Below are 21,842 nucleotides of genomic sequence, written 5' to 3'. Positions count from 1 at the left end.
TAGCACTCTTTTTTGGTGGCATTCTAGTAAACAAGCTATGTTTGTTGAATAAAATCATTGAATAAGAGCATGCTGTCTCTTGACTGAAAAATAAATTTTACTGAAGAGCTTTGGCATTTATTTTGATTATTTAAAAATTTTCCGCCATATTCTCAAATTTTTATTTTGATTAAATGGTGATTTTCATCAGTAGTGATGCTCATTTAGTAATATAGGTACTACCTTCTCATTTTTAAACATACCTATAAAGATGTTTATAATAAATTATACATGTGCTGTGTGTGTGTTTAGTCATGTCCAACTCCACGACCCTGTGGACTGTGGCCCACCAAGCTCCTCTGTCCATGGGATTCTCCAGTCAAGAATACTGGAGTGGGCTGCCATTTCCTCTTCAAGGGGACCATCCCGACCCAGGGGGTAGAATCCAAGTGTCTTGTGTCTCCTGCATTGGCAGCCGGGTTCTTTACTACTAGCTCTTCCTGGGAAGCCCAACAAATTATACATACACGTATGGAATAAGGAAAGCAGTTGAACAGTAACTGCACAAGTGTACATTATTTCTTTGAGTTTGTAGTGATGGAAAAGATACAGGGATATATATATATATATATTTTTTTATGGTTAGTATATAATTGTGTTTATTTGTGTGTGTGAAAGGAAAAAAAAAGATTTCTTGATTTATTTTTTGTGTGTATTTTCTTTTCCATCTAGGAGGAGTCTATATTCAGGACGAAGTAATCCCAGGAAAGGAAGAACAGCAGATCAAGATGTGTAGCTCTGTGGCTGCCAAGTTGTGGTTCTTGACAGATCGTCGAATCAGGGAAGACTATCCCCAGAAAGAGATCTTACGAGCGTTAAAGGCCAAATGTTGTGAGGAGGAACTGGACTTTAGGGCTGTGGTGATGGATGAGTTGGTGCTAACAGTTGAACAAGGAAACCTGGGTAAGTCTATAGTTAAGTAACGGTCTGGATTTTTACCTAGAATTTGGTGATTCTTTTTGTTTTAGGAATAATTAGGGCAAAGGATCTGGTAATAGGCTTTATCATTACTAAGTATCATCTAGTCTAAATATCTAGTATATCTTACAGAAGAAATGAAAACAGCAGTATTTATTAAACCCCTCATTGTATTAATTATTAAATAGTTGTGAGGGAAGTTAAAGATAACCTACTACTTTTTCCCCATTATTGTCTTCTAGTTTTTAAAAAGCCTTGTTTTTAAGATGCCTCTAAAGGAACCTGTACTCCAGTCAGGGGTCCGTCTAGTAAATTAATCAAAATCCATGTGTGATTCTTCTTTTTTTCTTTAGCAAATACTTTGTATGTATAATGTAAAATATTAATAGTATTTTTAATGAATAAAAGTGTCTTAACTGAGTTTTAAAAAAATATTTCTAATAGTTCATATTATTTTTGGATTACTAGGGGAAGATATTTTGGAAATGTGTTGGAAATTCTTTAGGACTGTCTTTCGGGAATCTTTCAGGACACTTTTCCTTTGGAAAAGTTAGGATTTGTTACAGCTAAATTGGTCACTTCTGTTAGGGAAAGGTGGTTATTGGTGGCACTAGTGGTGAAGAATCTACTTCAAATCCAGTATTCTTGCCTGGCGAGTTACAGTCCATGGGGCCACAAAGAGTCCGGCTTGACTGAGCAACTGAGCTTGCACAATAGTAAGGCAAAGTACAGGTCTGCTATTGTAGGGTAGTTTCATTCATGAACTAGTTAACAATAGATCCAGAATCTTGCCTGATTTATACCATGATATCAGGTTTAAATAAGTAGAATCTTTTAACAATCACTCTCTATCTCAGTCTTCTTAACATTTTTTATTGCACCCTCATTATCTTTTGGCAGTTATTGTTTCTTTACAAATAACTGCATTAGAAATATTTCTAAATTATTTCACTTGAATTAATAAGTAGCTACTACCTTTATAAGAAAAATGCATGCCATGTTAATTCAGTCCAGTTTTTTTTTTTTAATACATGTGCCCAGTTGCAGCACCTTACATGGATTCAGAAAAATATGGGATAGAGCATGTGTCATTCGTTCATTAAATATTGAGTACACACTTTGTGCTAGTTAATTGGTATGGTGTGTAAAATTAGACATTAACATTAATCAGTTGATCACACAAATAAATGTAAAATTGTTATGAAAGGAATTGGATGTCACTGCACCTTCCTGTACAGATAGATTTCCCTTGAAATCTTTTATGTAGTATCTATTACATGCTTTTACAACTTGATAATTGTAAGGTCCATACAACTGTTGTTGAAAATAAAAACTCAAGATACTTTATGTTAGAAGCATATTCTTGAAGTCTGAGTGAGAAGAGATCTCAAGGACAGTGTGGTATTTTAGCTCACTAAACACAACTTCCACAGGCTTCTGGTGTATGTTTCTATGTTTTAAAGGTTGAAAGAGTCCCCTGTGTTCCTCATGTGACCTAGCTTCTGTCAAATAGGCACATTACAGAAAGATTTAGGAGGTTAGAAGATCACTATTTTTCAGCAGTTTCGTAGGTTGAAAACCATTGTGCTTGGTTTTTTCTTAGGTGCCTAATGGACATTTTTACTTTGTTCTCAACTGTTTCCATGCCAGTCTGTCAAAACTGAATCCATGTTTTCCCCCTAAAACAATCTTCTTATTTCAGTTTTTCTGTCTCTGTAACATTGCCTTTTGGCCTTTTTATCCATTCATAATAGCCATTTATATGACAAAATATTGTTTTTTCCTTCTAAGCCACAGCTATTCTAACACAACAGCCCCATATCTCTTTTTCACAGTCTTTCTTCTCCGCCCTCTCTCATTCACAAACACTACCTTTATCATTTTAACATGATAAAACCTTGAGAAACGCTTGTTTCCCCATAACATTGAATCTAATTTTATATTAAAGACTTTTCACTGATGTACATCATATGAATCCAGGAATTCCTAGTTTTTTTTTTTTCTTCACATTTTGTATATTTTTTAATTATTTAAATCTCATACCATCTTGTAAGGAAGGTAATAGTATCATTTTATAGATGATGAAATAGATGAGCAATTAAGTGGAGAAATAATAATAAACACTATTTATATATCTTTATTGAGAGATTTATTTTTGCATACTACTTTGAGTTAACTGACAAATGTCCTGTCTTTTCACTTTGCAGCTCATAAGCTCATTCAGTATTTGCTTTTCTATGAATGCCTCTTTTTTGAATTAGAGTTTTGCTGGGTATAGGAGTCCTAGTTGGCAGTTTTTTCTTTCAGCATTTTGAATGTATTACCTTCCTATCTTCTGGCCTCCTAAGTTTCTGATGAGAAATCTGCCAGTAATTTATTGAGGATCCATAGAATGTGGTGATTTGCTTCTCTCTTGCTTTTTTCAGAATTCTCTTTGTCTTTTGAAAGATTGATTATAGTGCATCCCACCATATGTCTGTCAAAAGGTGGAGATTGTTGAGCTTCTTGGATATTTATGTTTACATCTTTCATTGAATTTGGGAAGTTTTCAGCCACTATTTCTTCAAATATTATCCTCCCCACAGTCTTCCTGGGACTCCAACAATGCATAAGTTTATTGATCTGTCTGCTCAAATCCACTTTGAATTCCTTTACGTCAGTTTTCATTTCTGTTACTGTTCTTTTCAGCTCCAGAGTTACTTACTGGTTTCCTTTTATGTGTTCTGTCTGCTGATATTAACATTTTGTTCACACATTGTTCCTTGCCTTTTTTCATTCTTTGAGTATCTTTAAGGTAGTTTCCCCCCTTTACAATGTTGTGTTAGTTTCAGGTACACAGCAAATTGAGTCAGTTATATTATATATAAGTATATCTGCTCCAAATTTATCTCCCCTGCCCCCCATAGTTTCTTTTAATGTCATTGTCATACTCAGTTACTCAGTCATGTCCAACTCTTTGCAACCCCATGGGCTGTAGCCCGCCTGGCTCCTCTGTCCATGGGATTCTCCAGGGAAGAGTACTGGAGTGAGTTGCCATGCCCTTCTCTAGGGAATCTTCTTGACCCAGAGATCAAACCCAAGTCTTTTATGTCTCCTGCATTGACAGGTGAGTTCTTTACCACTAGCACTACCTGGGAAGCCCAGTGGAGAGAGTGGTATAACAAAAAGTACTGTGGCCTCTTTGTCTGCACCTCTGTGATCAGAAGCTGCATGCAGCCGTCAGAGCAGAGATCCCAGATATTTTGAGGGCAGGTCGTTATAGTCACCCTGACTCCTGCAGGGTGTGTCAGGTGCTCCAGAACCAAGTGCACAGTATGGCTAGAGAATGGGGGCTGAGTAGTTGCTGCTGTTCTGAAATTGATCAAAATTAACTGCATTTATGATCCCAGTCTTTTTCTGAAAGTTGTGGTCGTTCAGCAAATTGACCAGGAGTTGTCTAGATGGCAAGACAGAGTCCTGATGCTTCCTACTCCTTGATCCTCCCAGAATCCTCTCTATACTTATTTTTGATTTAGGTGTATCTTTTTGTTTTGTTGTTTTATATTTTGGGAACAAGTCTCTTACAGGATTATGTGTACCATGAATATCTTTTATCTGTGGCTTGCTTTTTTCACTCTGTTAATGACATCTTCTAGTCAGTAAAAGTTTTGAATTAAGTACAGTTTATATTTTTCCTTTTTTTGATTGGTGCCTTTTGTGTTGCAGTTAAGAAAGTTGTGTGTGCCCAAGAGTCTTCATTTTATAATACATGCTGAAAATCTATTTGATAAAACACAGCATTATTAGGTGAAATTATTGTTAAGAAAAGGGCATTATAGTGTGGTACCATTTTCTAAGGATAGGTGAGTGTTAACGTTTGCTGGCTTAAGAAATAATTAATAAAAGGATAATTTTCTAAGTATGGGCTTCCCAGGTGGCTCAGTGGTAAAAAATCCGGCTGCTAATGCAGGATATGCGGGTTTGATCCCTGGGTCAAGATGATCTCCCTGGAGAAGGAAATGGCAACCTACCCCAGTACTCTTGCCTGGAAAATCGCATGGACAGAGGAGTCTGGTGGGCTGTATAGTTCATGGAATCACAAAGAGTTGGACGTGACTTAGAGATTAAACAACAAGAACAACGATGATTACCTTTAGGGAAAAGAAAAGGATCAAGAGGACAGGGATGAGCAAGACTACTCTGACAAGTTTGGGCATGTATTGATAATTTTTGAAACTGGGTGATAGTACATTGGATTTATTATAATATTTTTATTTTCTATTTAGAATTTTCCTAATAAAAAGTTGAAATGTTTGACCTGATGAAAGTTTGTTTGACTCAAGGTTAGAAGGAGAAATTTTGGAATTTAGTTATTTTTGGTATGGCACCTTGTTGAGTTTATAAGAAGCAAGTTCTTGCTTCCTGGATTCCCAGAATTGCCCTGGTATTTTTTTTCACCCTGGTTTTTACATTATTATTATTTTTAATTCTGTGCATGATCCTATATACATCCATTATTATTTTTCCTGCTCAAGTTAACTAGAGATATTTTAATTGCTTACAAATCAAATAAGCTTCCCCAATACAAAAATTAATTCCAGAGAGCATGTTGCCAACAGTAGTCCTTCAGAGACTTGGTTACTTGGCATAGATAGGGCAGAAATCAATTAAGACTACCTTTCCAGAATGGGATTCTAATAACCCAAGGCACACAGTGGTGAAACTGGAGATTAAGTAATTACTTTTATTCACTTGGAACCATGGCCTCTTGATGAAAGTCAAAGAAGAGAGTGAAAAAGTTGGCTGAAAATTCAACATGCAGAAAACTAAGATCTTGGCATCTGGTCCTGTCACTTCATGGCAAATAGATGGAGAAACAGTGGAATCAGTGACAGACTTTATCTTTTTGGGCTCCAAAATCACTGCAGATGGTGACTGCAGCCATGAAATTAAGACTCCTGCTCCTTGGAAGAAAGGTTATGACCAACCTAGACAGCATATTAAAAAGCAGAGACATTACTTTGCCAACAAAGGTCCATCTAGTCAAAGCTGTGGTTTTTCCAGTAGTCGTGTATGGATGTGAGAGTTGGACTATAAGGAAAGCTGAGTGCCGAAGAATTGACGCTTTTGAACTGTGGTGTTGGAGAAGACTCTTGAGAGTCCCTTGGACTGCAAGGAGAACAAACCAGTCAATCCTAAGGAAATCAGTCCTGAATATTCACTGGAAGGACTGATGCTGAAGCTGAAACTCCAATACTTTGGCCACCTGATGGGAAGAACTGACTCATTTGAAAAGACCCTGGTGCTGGGAAGGATTGAAGGCAGGAGGAGAAGGAGACGACAGAGGATGAGATGGTTGGATAGTATCACCTATTCAATGGACATGAGTTTGAGTCAACTCCGGGAGTTGGTGATGGACAGGGAAGCCTGATGTGCTGCAGTCCATGGGGTCACAGAGAGTCGGACACAACTGAATGACTGAATGGAACTGATGGTCTGTTGAAGATAAACCTTTGCAGTCTGTTAGATACTGCCGCAGAAAACTTTCAGTTTAAAAATTATATTTCTTTTTACAAACACGTTAGTTTTCTAGGAACCAACTTTTATCTTGGCCGTTTTTTTCTTTAGATTTTTAGTTAGTGTTAGTTACCCAGTCATGTCCAACTCTTTGCAACCCCATGAACTGTAACCCAACAGGCTCCTCCGTCCCTCGAATTCTCCGGGCAGGAGTTGGAGTGGGTAGCCATTCCCTTCAGGGGATCTTCCCAATGCCAGGGATCAAACCTGGGACCCCTGCATTGCAGGCAGATTCTTTACTGTCTGAGCCACCAGGGAAGCCCCAAAAGAAAGCCTGTTTCTGCCTGGCTTCAAATTGAGGACCTTTCGAGTGTGAGGCGAATGTGAGAACCACTCCATTATGGAAGCACAGTTATTTTGCTGAACCTCGACACATGCGGGACCTTAGCTCCCTGACCAGGGAGTTTGCTTTTAGTTCATTAATTTCTGTTCTTCCTTTTTCTTACATGTTAATATGATTTGATTTACCTCTGGTGTTTGAGTTATTTACATCTTGTTTTAGGCAGTTATGTCTTCAGACATTAAGTAAAACACATGCTCTGTGTCTTAAAAAATGGTGAGCGGAATTTCCCTGGTGGTTCAGTGGTTAAAACTCCAATGCATGGGGTGAAAGTTTGATCCCTGTTTGGAGAACTAAGATTCCACATGCCAATTTGTGTGTCCCACCCCTTCCATGGTGAGACAAGTTCAAATTTCAATATAATAATAATTATCTACTATATTCCAGGTAGTGCTGGGGGATATAGCTTTGAACAAGATAGTATTTCCTACTCTAATGGGAATTTCTGGTTATTCTGACTCTCAGTCTCCGTTGTGCAAAAGAGGAAGGTGGATGTCAGAAATGATTAAAAATTATTAAGTGCTTATTATTTGCCAGGCACTTCGAACTAATGTTAACAAGGTTAATTCTCATCACAACTTTATAAAGGGAATTACTTCTACTATTCTTATTTTAAAGAACCTGTGGCGCAGAGAGGTTCAGTAACTAGCCTGGGGTTACACAGTGGAGAAACAGTAGAGCTTGGATTTGAATCAGATATGGGATCGTTGTTGCAGTAGATCTGTTCACTTTCTGTGTTTGCCTTTGCTGTCCTTTCATTATCTACCTTTGATAATGAGCGAAGAACCTTAATTTACTTACCCTGTTGGTTTCTTCAGAGTTTTCTGTATTCGATGAGTTTAACACTATTTCCTTCTTTGTTCTTTATTATTCTATAGCTTTAAATTTTATTTAAGGTTATATAAATATATATTTTGAATTTTACGTCAAAAAGTTCCAGATACCATGTAGTTATTTATGTCACCTGCTCTACTTTGCCAAAGTAGGTTGGAACAGACTTATACATTTGACTGTAACCTGGAGCTGTTAAAAAGTTTACTAAGTGGAAAGTGAGACTTGACATTTAAAGGACACCAAAAAGATACTTTGCTTCCCCTCTCCCCTTGTCTATACTAGTCTGTTGCTGGAAAACTTCAGTAAATTTTTATGACTGGCTTCATTAATAGTGATTAAAATGATACACTTCCCCACTTTTCTTTTCTTTCCATATATATTTTTAACTGTTTCCGAGTAGATTGCTATCTTATGAGGGGAAGAAAATGTATAGAGATAGTGTTTCATACTTGGATCATAGTAAGGGAAAAAACTTCATAAAACTTTTCATGCTAAGTGAGAAAAATATGTTTATATCTTTTTGCTTCCAATACTGAGACCTTATGCATCAAGTATTAAGTAAATCAGGTTTGCTTGGGAGCTGAATACAAAGGGGGATAATCAAGTTCCCAAGATATATTACTAATAACAATTAACACATGTGCCATCAGGCTACCTCATCCTACCACTGTAAACGATAGAAAAGGTAAAGAGAATGTACTCTAACATGCTGAGCTTGAATACCAGCATTAAAATTTAAGTTTAATTGGAAGTATTTAGCAGCATCACATTTTTCTGTATTTGTTATATCTTACCTCCTTTTGGGGATAGAGTTGGTTATCTTCACTCCAGATTCTATAGTTTTTAAAGGCACTTAGAGTAGAAGCTAGCCAGTCATTGCCTTCAATAAAAGATGTTTTTAAAAAAGACAGTCATAATCTGAATGCTTGTTTGTTTGCTTCTACTTTCCTCATCTCTTTCTCCTTTTCTCTCTCTCCCTCTCCCTTTTTTTCAGACACATGACTGTCAGCTGCTACACAGCAGTGCTCAGTGATAATGAGGCACACTGTTAAAGTAGTCTTTTGTTTCTTTCTGGACCACTGATGAAGGACCTGGGAAAGAAATGTTATTAGTTCCTAGTCATTCTCCAAAGAGGACATCTTTGGAGAAAATTTGTTTTTGCTATTTGGGATTAATAGTGAGACAAGTCTTAGAAATAAATTTGAGGGGGAAAAGGATTACTGAGGATATTAAAGAGGGATGGTTTGATAGGAAACATAAAATTTATTTTGATGGATAGCAGGTGAACAGATAGGAAACACATATATATTCTCAAAAGAATGGATTCTTAAATTATGCCTGGTTTTTGATACTTGATAATTTCTAGATATGTGAGTTCTAACCCAGCGTTAATAAAGACTTTTAAAGTATTTTGTATAACTCTTGAGAATCGTTTGACCCTTGGCACTACAGAGTTACTAATTGCCCTATTCTCCTCAAAATTTGGGCAACGATTTCTTCCTACATTTTTGGGACCTGTGGGGCAAATAAGCCAGTGATTTTTTTTTTTCCTTTAAGTTTAAGAAGACCTTTCTGATGTGAAGATAGACCTGCATTTATGATGGGCAGCAGTCCAATGTGACCAAAGCCCTCCTGCTGCAGTCTTTTTTAATGTCCTATTTAAAATATTGAAAAGTAGATTTACAATGAGTTTTTTAAAGCATTCAGAATTATGTGGTTTTTTTTTTTTTTTTAAGATTTTACATGTGGTGAATTTAATAGCTTTGTCAAGTAATGGATTCTAGGTTACTGACCTAAACAACTGAATGTGAATTTAACAGGGTGTAGGGAGTGCTCAGAAGTTATGACTCTGTTATCCTGCCTACTTGCTATTTCCAGGTAGAACTCACAGCCTGAGAAAGAATATGTTAGATTTCTGGTCCAAAATTTGTTTTCGACTACCCCTTCCATTCATGGAAGCCCTTTCAGGCTGTCTAATGTTGTCATAATTCATCTGTCTTAAATCTTTGAGTGCTTCCTTGATTTTTGGCACAGAGATTATGTGGCTTTTAAATCATGTACAAATAGCACCTTCATTTCCAGTTAAGATACTGAAAGTTATGTCAGCTTTAAAAGATTCCTGAAATCCTGATGAATACTCCTGAACTCTAAAGGATGGAAGAAAAAAAATGCCAGTCAGCAGGGAGCTATCAGTTGTCTGTTTCTTATTCCCTGAGGATAAAAACACTTAATCATGTAGCCAAACTAGACTCAAAAAGCACAGGAGTAGTGAGATTTCCCACTTAATTACTGGCAAGGAGATTATTAATATCCCAAAGGAATCTTTCCACTAGGAGAATAATCAGCTCTTAGCACCTTCTCACTTTGCCGTGACAAAGCAGCAGCCTTTTAATACATAATACACTTTATACAAAAAATATAGGAACAGAAATTTTTCCCAGCCCCATTCCCAGCTATTCTAAGGTTAACTCATTACTGACTTTTGATGTTTAATCATATACTTAATTCAAAACTTACATCTAAAATATTTATATTGAAATCTCTATCCCAATACAAAGCAAAGTTAGATGAATAGCATCATGAGTTACCATTTAAGATGATAAGCAAAAAAGAAGTAGAGTTGAAAGAACTGACTGGTGGCACATTCATTTGGAATGAATAGCTGTGGCCATAATAAGTAGAGTGCAGTTGTACCTGTGTATCATGAATAACAGAGATCTAAGGAAAAGAGTCATTTGCCCCATATTTCAGTTTCATAAGCTCTACGTCAAAGATAAGTTGTATTTACTGAAAGTACCCAAGAGATCAGTAGTACTTTGCCTTTTTTGGGGATTCACATTCATCTGTACCTGCCCCTGTTTTTCTGGGTAGCCTCAGATCACATTCTGCTTGCCTGGAGTAATAAAGTATTTTTGTCACAGGAGGCATTGAATTTCTTTCCATCCTCAGTAATATCCATTATAGTGTACTATGCAGATCTGACTGCTTTGGGTAAAGTACTCCCGTATTCCCAGTTTCTTTTTGGCAGCAGACTTAGAGTGAAACACTTCCATTCCCTTCTTTAATCCCTTTTCTTAAAAGTAGCAAAAACTCCAGTTTAGGGAAATGAGAATTTGAATTTTCTTTTGACAATTAAAGTATCTTTTTTCTGCTCACTCCTCTTTTTACCTTTCATGTAACAAATTTGATTTTCTTCTGGTAACACCGACTTTTCTTATTTTTCATAATATTTAAGACTAGATATTTTGAGTTTTTTGACTGATTTTTCTTCAGATTTTTGCTTCTTTCTCGTTGCTGAGATTCATCAGGTCTTGGTCCTAGGAATTTCCATTTTTTCTTTTTCGTTTTTCACCCTATATGTCCCTATTTCTTAAGTCTTGGGCTGATTCCTATAGGTGCACATTCACACCCCACCTACCAGGTATGAATTCTGTATACATATGTGTATAGTTCCTACCTATACTTCAACTATTACAGAATAGTTCTACTTTGATGTCCTTATGTTACCACCAAGATCGTATCTATGATCCAGAGTCAGCATCTTCTGCCCTAAACTGAATTCCCTTTTCACCTTTTTTCATTTGGTCACTAGGCTTTTTTCTGATTTCAAGGAAAATGCTGTTTAGATCTTGCCTGTTGAGGCAAGTCAGCACAAAAGCCAAAGAAATGAGAAAATGCAGGATTGCAGAAATTTGCTGCTGCTGATCTCTAGCAGCATGATTATGAGGAGAATGCCTGGAGCCATTGGCCAAAAACCTCACATCTGCTGATGACCACAGCACTACCCATAGCTGCCCCCAGAGAATAATGACTGCTACTTTGACCTTTAAAATTGTGTGTAATTATCTTTCATTGGTGAATTCTCCAAATTGGAATCCTGCTGGTAAGGGGGTCTGGGAAGTGCGTCTAGCCTCTGCCATACAGGAAAGGATTAAAAGATAAGGATATATCAACAGGCAATATCAAGTTCATTCCCTTATCAGAACAGATATAGTCTCTTTGACTCAGAATTGTGAATCCAGCAGTTTCACTTCTGAATATTACTTAAGGAAAACAAAATCACTATCTTGAAGATTTATCTGTTACCCCCATGCTCATAGCAGCATTATTTGTAATAATTAGACATGGAAACAAAGTTAATGTCCATTGACAAATCAGATGAGTATATAAAGAAAATATGGTGTACAAACACACACACTCCCTATAAAAGTCTTGGGTATGTAATGTGTAGCATGGTGATTACAGGTAGCTGATATACCTTATTTACCAATCTTCCTAACTTTTAGAAAAGAACCTGACACATAGTAATTAATATTTATTGAATGGATATTCATGACTAAGGGGTTGATTATATGGTGTATCTTTAAGTATAATTCCATTGAGCCCAATAAAGCTATATTTACATTGGCTTAGATGTCTGGTATAATGTTACATGATGAAAGAAAGTGCCACAAAATGACACAAACAAAATATTTGTCAAAATTACCTGCATATTTTTCTTTACTTAGTTAACATTAGGGGAAATACTAATAATAACCTGGGATGTTGGATGGGATAAATGTGTTATATTTTTATATTTGAATGTTTTAATAAGCATATATTTTTTAATGAATATAGGTTTTAAGAAGCAACTTGAGTACCTTGTTCCATTATTTGGGCCTTTTCAAAAATAGAATGGTACTGGATAAAACTGAAGAAACTGCTCTTTTAAAAATGCTTTTTTTGTACTAAAAGCACATGTATACACAAAGTTATTTGCTTTTTGAAAGCAAATCTCGACATGTTTCTGTCTTCAAACATAGCGATTTATGACAGTCTTTTTAATGAATACATAATATTTCATTGTATTGGCATATACCAGAATTTATTACCCAGTACATAAATTCTTCTCATTAATGTTTTTTTTCTTACAAAAGGAAATCATTTAAGGAGGAATGTGTCTCTGTCTCTGTAAAATGTTAGCAGAATAGTACATTTAGTTTTGAGACCTGAACTTTGGTCTGTATCTGTTTCTCTATTTTATTCTGTATTCTCCTTTGATGGTTTTGGTTTTATTCCTGTGTATTTCAGGTCTGCGTATCAGTGGAGAACTAATCACTGCCTACCCGCAGGTGGTGGTAGTGAGAGTACCAACCCCTTGGGTGCAGAGTGACAGTGACATCACTGTTTTGCGGCATCTAGAGAAGATGGGATGCAGGCTGATGAACCGACCTCAAGCCATCCTGAACTGTGTTAATAAGTTCTGGACGTTTCAAGAGTTGGCAGGTCATGGTGTTCCTCTGCCAGATACTTTTTCTTATGGTGAGTTTACTAATAAGACTTTATTGCCTTAGTTTTAGAGCACTGATAATATTGAAAGCCCTACTAAACTGATAGGGTTATATGATACAAGGAAATTTGTGAACATGAAAGAACTTCTTATAGAAGTGACTTTAAGTTTTAACAAACTAGGCAGGAGAATTATGAGACTTATCTTTGGTATGGAGAAGGAAATGGCAAACCACTCTAGTACTCTTGCCTGGAAAATTCCATGGATGGAGGAGCCTGGTAGGCTACAGTCCATGAGGTCACAAAGTTGGACACGATTGAGCGACTTCACTTCACTTCTTTGGTGTAGGTAGAATGGACTTATCAAACTCTTTCTGTAAAGGGTCAAATAGTGAATATTTTTGGCTTTCCAGGCCATATGTTCTCTTTTGTGACCCTCAGTAAAGCTATTGTATTGTGAAAGCTGCTGCTGCTGTTTTTTGTTTAGTTGCAAAGTCGTGTCTGACTTTTTTGTGACCCCATGGACTATAGCCTGCCAGGCCCCTCCTGTCCATGGGATTTCCCAGGCAAGAATACTGGAGTGGGTTGCCATTTCCTTCTCCAGGGGATCTGTTGACCGAAGGATCGAACCCATATCTCTTACATTGGCAGGCGCGTTCTTTTACCACTGAGCCATCAGGGAAGCCTGAAAGCTGCAGTAGACGAAGCTTAAATAGTAAATGTGGCTATTTTGTAGTAAAACTTTATTACAAAAAGGCTATGAGCCAAATCTGTCCTCAGTTTGACAAGCCCTGAGGTAAAATAATCTGATAATCGTTCTATAGTTTCTGACATTTTCATGTTAATGCTTCATAAATATTTTCATATTTTGAATGAAAGAAAATGACACTAGATATGCTTTAAACCATTGCTTCTGAAGTCATCTGTGGGAGAGGACCATTTTTTTTATTTTTAAAAAAATTTACTGTGGCTTTCAATACTATAGTGCTCTAAAACCAGTTTACAGTATGCATAAAGTACTGTAAAAATATCAGAACAATGCCAAATTGTTTTCTTGTGTTTACTCTTCTTATATTTTTCTGGACACATATCAGCAGCAAAGAAGTCACAGAGGCAGGGGTTCCTGGACCACACTTGATGTAGCACTATTATAAACATTGTTGTTTTAATATATTCCTGACTTTCCAGTTCTTCTAGTTTGGAAAGAATCAGGCTTACTATAAATCACTATAGTTTTTCATTAAAATGTCCAGCCGAATGCTTGAAAAGTTGGAGAGGCTTTAAAAAGAAATTCTTGTCCTCTTGTTATTTTTAATATTTTAAAGAAGGAAACTTCGCCAGTTTGTATGGCATATGTAGATACCATTGCTCTTTTTAGCAATTGCACAAGAAGAGACAATATGAATAGTTCTTTCTTCCTCACAATTCTTTCTTCTTTTGAAATGTTACAGCTTACCTCATCAGTTTACAGTACTGATTTTAAGAGAATGGAAAGGAGCAAATTATATTAACCAAATCTGGCTTAAAATGTGGAGACTGGCTAATCATAATTTCTCTTAAGCTACAAATTTATGAAATTGCAGTTGTTTACTGAACTTTTTCTTAGTCTGATTATTCTGTCAGCCATGCTGATTTTTTGCAACTACAATCCATTTTTGCTCTTTATCATTTGTTTCTAGGAAGTATAAACAGAAAGAACAAGACATAACCTGTGGGTTACCTGAATAGCTCATGGTAGAATGAACTCTGTTTTATAATAGAGAAAAGAAAATTTAATTTGTGTATTTGATAAGAGCGAGAGCACACACACGCATGCATGTTAGCATTTTTTCAACTTTGGATGAGTCTTCTCCAGTGACTCACTCTTCTTTCTTAATCCAAATAGAATGCTGTATACTCAAGTTGATCTTAGAGCTTCTATTACTTGTGTGGTGGAAGAATAAAGGATGAAATATGAAAAATAGAACTTCATTGGTGGTACAGTGGATGAGAATCTGCCTACCATTGCAGGGGACAGGTTCAACTCTTGGTCTGGGAAGATTCTACATGCTGCAGAGTAGCTAAGCCTGTGTGGCAGCTGCTGAAACCTATGTGCCTAGAGCCTGTACTCCGCAACAAGAGAACCCACAAAAATGAGAAGTCCTACAATGAAGAGTGCCCCTTGCTTGCTACAACTAGAGAAAGCCCACACACAGCAATGAAAATGGAGTGCAACCAAAAATAAAAAATTATGAAAAACGTTAATAAAACTAGGAGACTTTGTTTTAACTTCTTTGATTTCGATATTAGAATATTTATAGTTTAATAGTTTTTATCCATTTAAAAAGAAGTAGTTGTTTTAAACTGATAGTTAACTGAAGACAAAATTGAGCCATTAAGTTCTTACCTTCTACCTTCTTTGTCTTGCTGACTTTAGATAAAATTTATCATAAAACACCTCTGCTGCTATTCTTAAATTTTATTTTTTGCTCAAACCAGGTGGTCATGAAAATTTTGCTAAAATGATTGATGAAGCAGAAGTATTGGAGTTCCCAATGGTAGTGAAGAATACACGTGGTCATAGAGGTGTGTATGGGTTGTTGCTATTATACATAATATTGAAACTAGTCTTCAGAACTTCTAAAGAATTGTAGGGAAATTGCTAGGTGTGTGGTACCTCAGACTTGTGGAAGGCTTTTGTGAGTTGGTGAGTTTTGCTCAAAGCTATTTCTGTTCGTTAAGTGGTTATCTTGGACATTTTAAGGTGCATACTTAATTTAGACTGAGTCTCAAGTTAATGATCTATCTTCCTTTTCAACAGTACAAGGATTCTAGATCACTGACACCATCATCCTCATCCCAATTTATGTTGTTTGAAAACAGTATATAAAATATCTTAATAACTTTGGGTTAATAGTGATTTTTTTTTTAAGGTGTAAAATGATTCATAAATCCAAGTACTTCCAAGCTTTAGTGCCTTGACAGATAACTGGATGAGGGTTCAGCTGGGACTTTAATGCACTACTTCTACCTGACTTCTCCAGTCAGCCAAGAAGTCTCAGGGCTCCTACAGTGACTGCTCCAGGGAACAAAGAATCTGTGTGACCTTTTACAACCTAGCCTCAGAAGTCGGATAGAAGTCCTTACTCTGTATTCTGTTGGGTGAAGCAGTTACATCCCCTCCTAGATTCAAGCAATGGGACATAGATTCCCCTTCCTCTTAATGAGAAAGCTGTCAGAGTATTTATAACTATGTTTTAAAAACAGACACTTCTATTGGCACAAAAGTAGTAATATACTACTATCTTACTAAATGCAAATATAGTATCTTAATATTGCATAATATATAAAACATATATTTTAACTCAGAAAAATGTTTTACTGATAAGTGAGGCTAGTATTATTGGCTAACCTGAAGAAATACAATTCACAAGAACCCAGCCTCACAATAAATTCTGTTAAGAGATTGGGGAATGCGAGAGTGACCATAAACAACTGATTCTGAGAAAGTAGATTGGAACAGAAGAAGATACAGGTAGCAGATACCAACTGCTCATAGTCTGATGACATACTCATTTCTTGCTCTTCTTTTGGTCACAGGCAAAGCAGTTTTCTTGGCTCGAGATAAGCACCATTTGGCTGATCTAAGTCACCTTATTCGCCATGAAGCTCCATACCTGTTCCAGAAGTATGTTAAAGAGTCTCATGGAAGGGATGTACGTGTCATTGTCGTGGGAGGCCGTGTGGTTGGCACCATGTTACGCTGTTCTACAGATGGGAGGATGCAAAGCAACTGCTCACTAGGTAAAAGCAATGCAGGAGTTTTTCTGTGATATAAAGTAGTAGTATTTAAGCTTATTCAATGAGTATTTGTGTATAACTCAGATCTTTTTACATAATAAGTTGAAAAATATGTCTTTCATATGTAAATATCATTAATAGACTTAACACGAACATAATTTATGTATGTATAAATTTGCTTTCACCCAGGCTCAACTTGTAACCCAATTCACACATGTAGGAAATGTCTACCAGTTTCCCTCTTTGGTTTTATATTGAATTGGCCAAAAAGTTCATTTGGGTTTTTCTGTAAGATGTTACTGAAACCTCTTTGGCCAGCCCAGTATTATTTTCTGTATAATTGAGGTTCATTTAAGCTGTGTCCTAACCTATTTAACTTGTTGGTCCAGATAATATTGCTGATTTTCATTTGTTTAAATGTATATTTTCTGAGATCTTTTAAGTGCCTCAGAGCATAGTCTCGGTGTTTTCCTCTTCTGTGTTTATTTTACTTTCTTAGTAATCTTACTTAGCTCATGGCTTTAAATGCCATTTATTTGTTACTGTTTTTAAATTTATCTCTCCAGTTTAGGCATTCTTCTTGAACTTGGGCACACATATGTCACTGCTTGTCAATGGCGCCATATAGATAACTGTTAGAGATTTTAGTCTCAACATGTCCAAACCTGAACTCCCCATCTAGCTACCTCTTCCAGTATGTCCCACACACTGTTATCTCCTTATTGTTTATTGGCAGCTATATCTTTCTAGTTTAGACTAAATCCTTGGAGTCATCCTTGATCCCTTCACTAGTATAAGACTTCATGTCCAGACTCCTTGAAATCTCTACTCTGAAAATGTACCACCTCTTATTCCCTCTCTCCCCCAGTGAGAGGATTAGAACAGTCTTACTTTACTTCCTGCTCCCCTCCTCTTGATTCATTTATTCACTGAACAAATATTTTTCAGCATCAAGTACTGTTTTAACAGTATTTTGTATATAACATTGTACAAAACAGACAAAAATTTATGCTTTCCTGGGTTTATATTCCATTGTTCTGTAAAACCATTTAATAGTTTTAGTTCAAGTATGGATTAGAATTTCTTTTATTGAGTTATCTCTTCTGCTTCAAGAATCAAGTGCTTACTTTATCCATTCCCAGGCTGTCTTTATCTATTTACGGTTAATTGTACCCATATTGGGGCTTCCTCAGTGGCTCTGTGATGAAGAATCCACCTAGAATGCAGGAGATGTAGGAGACACAGGTTCAATCCTTGGGTTGGGAAGATCCCCTGGCGGAGGGCATGGCAACCTACTCCAGTGTTCTTGCCTGGAGAATCCCATGGACAGAGGAGCCTGGTGGGCTACAGTCCATGGGGTCCCAAAGAGTCAGACATGACTAAAGCAACTGGAAATGCACACACACATACCCATATTGCAAGAATTATCACTCATCACTCTTTATTCCCCAGCTGCTCCTTCTCATATCTTGAGTTTTCAGGATGATGTATTGGCTGAGATAGAATTCTGAAATTGTAAAAGTGTTGCTTCAGTTCTGCTGGTTTATAGTTGATGTGTGCATGCTTAATCATGTCCGACTGTTCATGGACTTATGGACTGTAGCTTGCCAGGCTTTTCTGTTCATGGAATTTTCTAGGGAAGAATACTGGAGTAGGGTGCCGTTTCCTACTGTGAGTGATCTTCCCGACCAAGGGATCAAACCTGTCTCTCTTGTGTCTCCTGCATTAACAGGTGGATTCTTTACCACTAGTGGCACCTGGGAAACCCGCTTTATAGTTTACACTTTTACAATTGAATGTCCAAATCTACTCTGATTGGGCAGCGGGGGTGAAGTGGGGGGGGGGGGTAGGTAATATATATTCTTTGTAAGTTTTTTTGTTTTGTTCTCTTTTATTTTTGGTTGTTTTACTTGAAAAGCTCAATATTTTGTCAGGATATTTTTAGATATGTGTCTCTTCTCAGTCTGTCCAACCTGGATTTTAGTAAGCTGTTTCTATCAGACCTACTTGTTTTAAGCCTCAGGAAAACTCTTCTTTCCTTCTTGGGGAGGAGTTTTTCTGATTCAGTTAGCAAATTTTTTGTTTGTGGCTTCACCTCAGTGTTTTTGTATGTGCTTCAAAATATTTCTTAAGCTAGATTTTCCAAGTTATAAGTTATACTCACAAAAGCAACTCTCCTTCATTTCTGCTACGGAAGTTTTTAACTTGGGTAGTCATTTTTGTTTTAGTTCAGAGAGTTTTTTTGTGCTAAACTTGAACTTAATGCTTTTCTTTTATTCAAGTTGTAGGTGGCTTGTTGTTTTTGTTCTTGTTACTATCCCATCACATCAGAGCTCTGCTCAGGTTATTTGGAGCATTGCAAATGGTTTCAGAGCATTAAAGATCCATCAGTACTGTGGGTGCCGAGAAGCAGTCTTTAATTCGTTGACTAGTGTGTCATTCCCTTACTGAGGCAGTTACATGAAGCCCTCTTATTTCCTGGGCTTCTCTCCCTTACCCTTCCAGCCTCACTGGTGGTGGTGGTGATGGTGATAGTGGTGGGCAGGTGGGGAGGAGTACCTGAATCCTACTCATGTGTGCATTTCCCTTTTGGTCTTTTCGGGGTCAGGCAATACTCACATAGTAGTGAGGTCAACTTTCCTTCTGTTGAGCTCTTAAAGCCAAAGTTTTGTCAGAGTTCTTTTGCTTTCTGGTCCTTATCTAAAGCTTCCTGAAGCTGGTCACCAAATTAGAAAATCTAGTTCTAATTCTTTACTCTCAGATACCAGCAAAGAGTTCCCCTCTACTCAGCCAACTGCCTTAAGCCCCAGGATCCTTTCAGCTTAGGGATGACACATAGAATAGGGGCTGTTGAGCAAGAGAACCATGTTCCTAGATTCTGTTCCCTGTTGCTGCTGCTGCTGCGTCGCTTCAGTTGTGTCCGACTCTGTGCGACCCTAGAAACAGCAGCCCACCAGACTCCCCCGTCCCTGGGATTCTCCCGGCAAGAACACTGGAGTGGGTTGTTGCCATTTCCTTCTCCAGTGCATGAAAGTGAAAAGTGAAAGTGAAGTTGCTCAATTGTGTCCGACTCTCAGCGACCCCATGGAACACAGCCTACCAGGCTCCTCTGTCCATGGGATTTTCCAGGCAAGAGTACTGGAGTGGGTTGCCATTGCCTTCTCTGAGTCTCTGTTACGCATCTCCATTATTTTTACAAATTAAAATCTGGAACTGATAGAAACCAATAACAATATTAAATAGTTAACTGTATTTTTGCAAAAGTTCCATGTTATTGCAAGTAAGATAGGCTTTAGTCAAAGTTCATTGTCTTCAGAAAATATAACATTGAAAAAGTACTCACTCATCAATTTCAAAGGGGATTCCCTAATGAAGGAGTCCTAGACTTCAGAGTCCCAGTTTTACATTAGCATAGCACTTTTGTTTTTGCTATTGATTAAGAAGATTTTGAAGAGATGGTTAACCTTAGCAGGGTTATTTTTAAGGTCTGCTTTAGTTTTACTCCAAAAATTTATCATTTCTTTTTTTCTCTTTTGTCAGGTGGTGTCGGGATGATGTGCTCATTGAGTGAACAAGGGAAGCAGCTAGCTATCCAGGTGTCTAATATCCTAGGAATGGATGTGTGTGGCATTGACCTGTTGATGAAAGATGACGGCTCCTTCTGTGTCTGCGAGGCCAATGCAAATGTAGGTTTCATCGCCTTTGATAAGGCTTGTAATCTAGATGTAGCTGGTATCATTGCGGACTATGCCGCCTCCCTTCTGCCCTCTGGCCGGCTCACCCGGCGTATGTCCCTGCTCTCCGTGGTGTCCACGGCCAGTGAGACTAGTGAGCCGGAGCTGGGTCCCCCAGCCAACACTGCTGTCGACAACATGAGCGCAAGTTCCAGCTCTGTTGACAGCGACCCTGAAACCACCGAGCGAGAGCTGCTCACCAAGCTCCCAGGGGGCCTATTCAACATGAACCAACTGCTAGCCAATGAAATCAAACTCCTGGTGGAGTGATTCCACCGGTAAATAATTAACCAACAAAACCCTTGTAAAACTTTCTTTTTCTTCTTTCCTTTTTTTCTTTCTTTTTTCTTTCTTTTTTAAACCAACTTGCAATGCTGTTCATGAAAAATGCTCAGGAAGATGAGTAGGAGTAGTTAGGAGGGAAAAAGTGGGAGATAGACATGATCTCTGCTATTAAGATGTTACTTTTATTTACAAATGCTACAGATAGAGAGGCAGAAGAGGTGAGACACAGAAAAATGTCAGGCTCTTGTAGTTACTCTTTTAAGTTACTCAGAAATGTGTAGGCTCTCAGGCCATGAAGATCATAATTTTTTTATGGCTCTTTTTGTTTTTGTACAGTTGGTACAAATTTCACAGGAGTGTAATTTCATATTGTGTTTTAATGGATGAGGTAAACATCCACCTAAATTATAGTTTTTTCTTTTTTAAAAATCTGAAAATTCAGCCTATACACTATTAACTAGCAGCTTTATCTTCATATTTACGAAATTCTAAGGGACTCTCAGCGACTTTTTTCAACCCTTGATATGGGTGGGAGGGCAATGTGAGTGTGTCCCAATAAAAATTTCCTTTAATGACAAAATTGGCATGTTTGCATGATAAAAGGGAAATGAACAGTATTGCAATGTCTGGCACACAAAATAACATTTACTCCATTGTAGATAAAATTGCACTAGTTAAAAATATGTGCATTGACTTGTATTTGTTAGTGTTTTAGCCTTTTTTGAAAGACATATGCTCTGTTAATGTTGCATTTTTTTTAATACATGCTAGTCTTAACATTCCCTGATCTATGCCTGCATCTTTAACAATGGCCAAAGTGAAGAAAATGCTACCTTTTTTGTTAACAAGACACTGACTTGAAACATGTGCATTTAAGCCTTTTATTTTTTCCTTTTTTCTTTTGGTGGTTGGGCATTTAAAGAATAAGGACAAGGTAAAATATTTTGGGGGGGCAAATCAAGGGCCTATAAGTTCCTGAGTATAAAATTGAAGTGATTCCATCATTATTTATTTGCATTTTTCACATTTTAAGAGGGTGTTGTGTGTGTGTGCATGTGTGTGCATGTGCTTGCACACGCATGCATGTT

The 21,842-nt window shown here is 37.2% G+C and overlaps 1 protein-coding gene across 1 annotated transcript; it reads left to right on the top strand.

Annotated features, from left to right (window-relative positions):
- The first annotated feature begins 767 nt into the window (after nt 1-767).
- On the top strand, nt 768-20,739 carry RIMKLB (ribosomal modification protein rimK like family member B). Its single transcript, XM_052639783.1, has 5 exons — nt 768-942; nt 12,758-12,988; nt 15,434-15,520; nt 16,535-16,738; nt 20,276-20,739. Exons 1-5 carry the CDS (start codon nt 768-770, stop codon nt 20,737-20,739), a joined length of 1,161 nt encoding a protein of 386 aa, XP_052495743.1.
- The last annotated feature ends 1,103 nt before the right edge of the window (nt 20,740-21,842 follow it).

This window comes from Budorcas taxicolor, chromosome 5, assembly GCF_023091745.1.
Source record: "Budorcas taxicolor isolate Tak-1 chromosome 5, Takin1.1, whole genome shotgun sequence".
Classification (NCBI taxonomy): domain Eukaryota; kingdom Metazoa; phylum Chordata; class Mammalia; order Artiodactyla; family Bovidae; genus Budorcas; species Budorcas taxicolor.
Note: the sequence above shows the minus strand (reverse complement) of the source record. Positions and strands in the feature narration are given on the sequence as shown.

Coding starts and splice junctions, on each gene's coding strand:
- RIMKLB (XM_052639783.1), top strand. CDS start 768: ATGTGTAGCTCTGTGGCTGCCAAGTTGTGGTTCTTGACAGATCGTCGA. Junction 12,989..15,433: donor GCCAGATACTTTTTCTTATG/GTGAGTTTACTA, acceptor TGCTCAAACCAG/GTGGTCATGAAAATTTTGCT. Junction 15,521..16,534: donor GAATACACGTGGTCATAGAG/GTGTGTATGGGT, acceptor TTTTGGTCACAG/GCAAAGCAGTTTTCTTGGCT.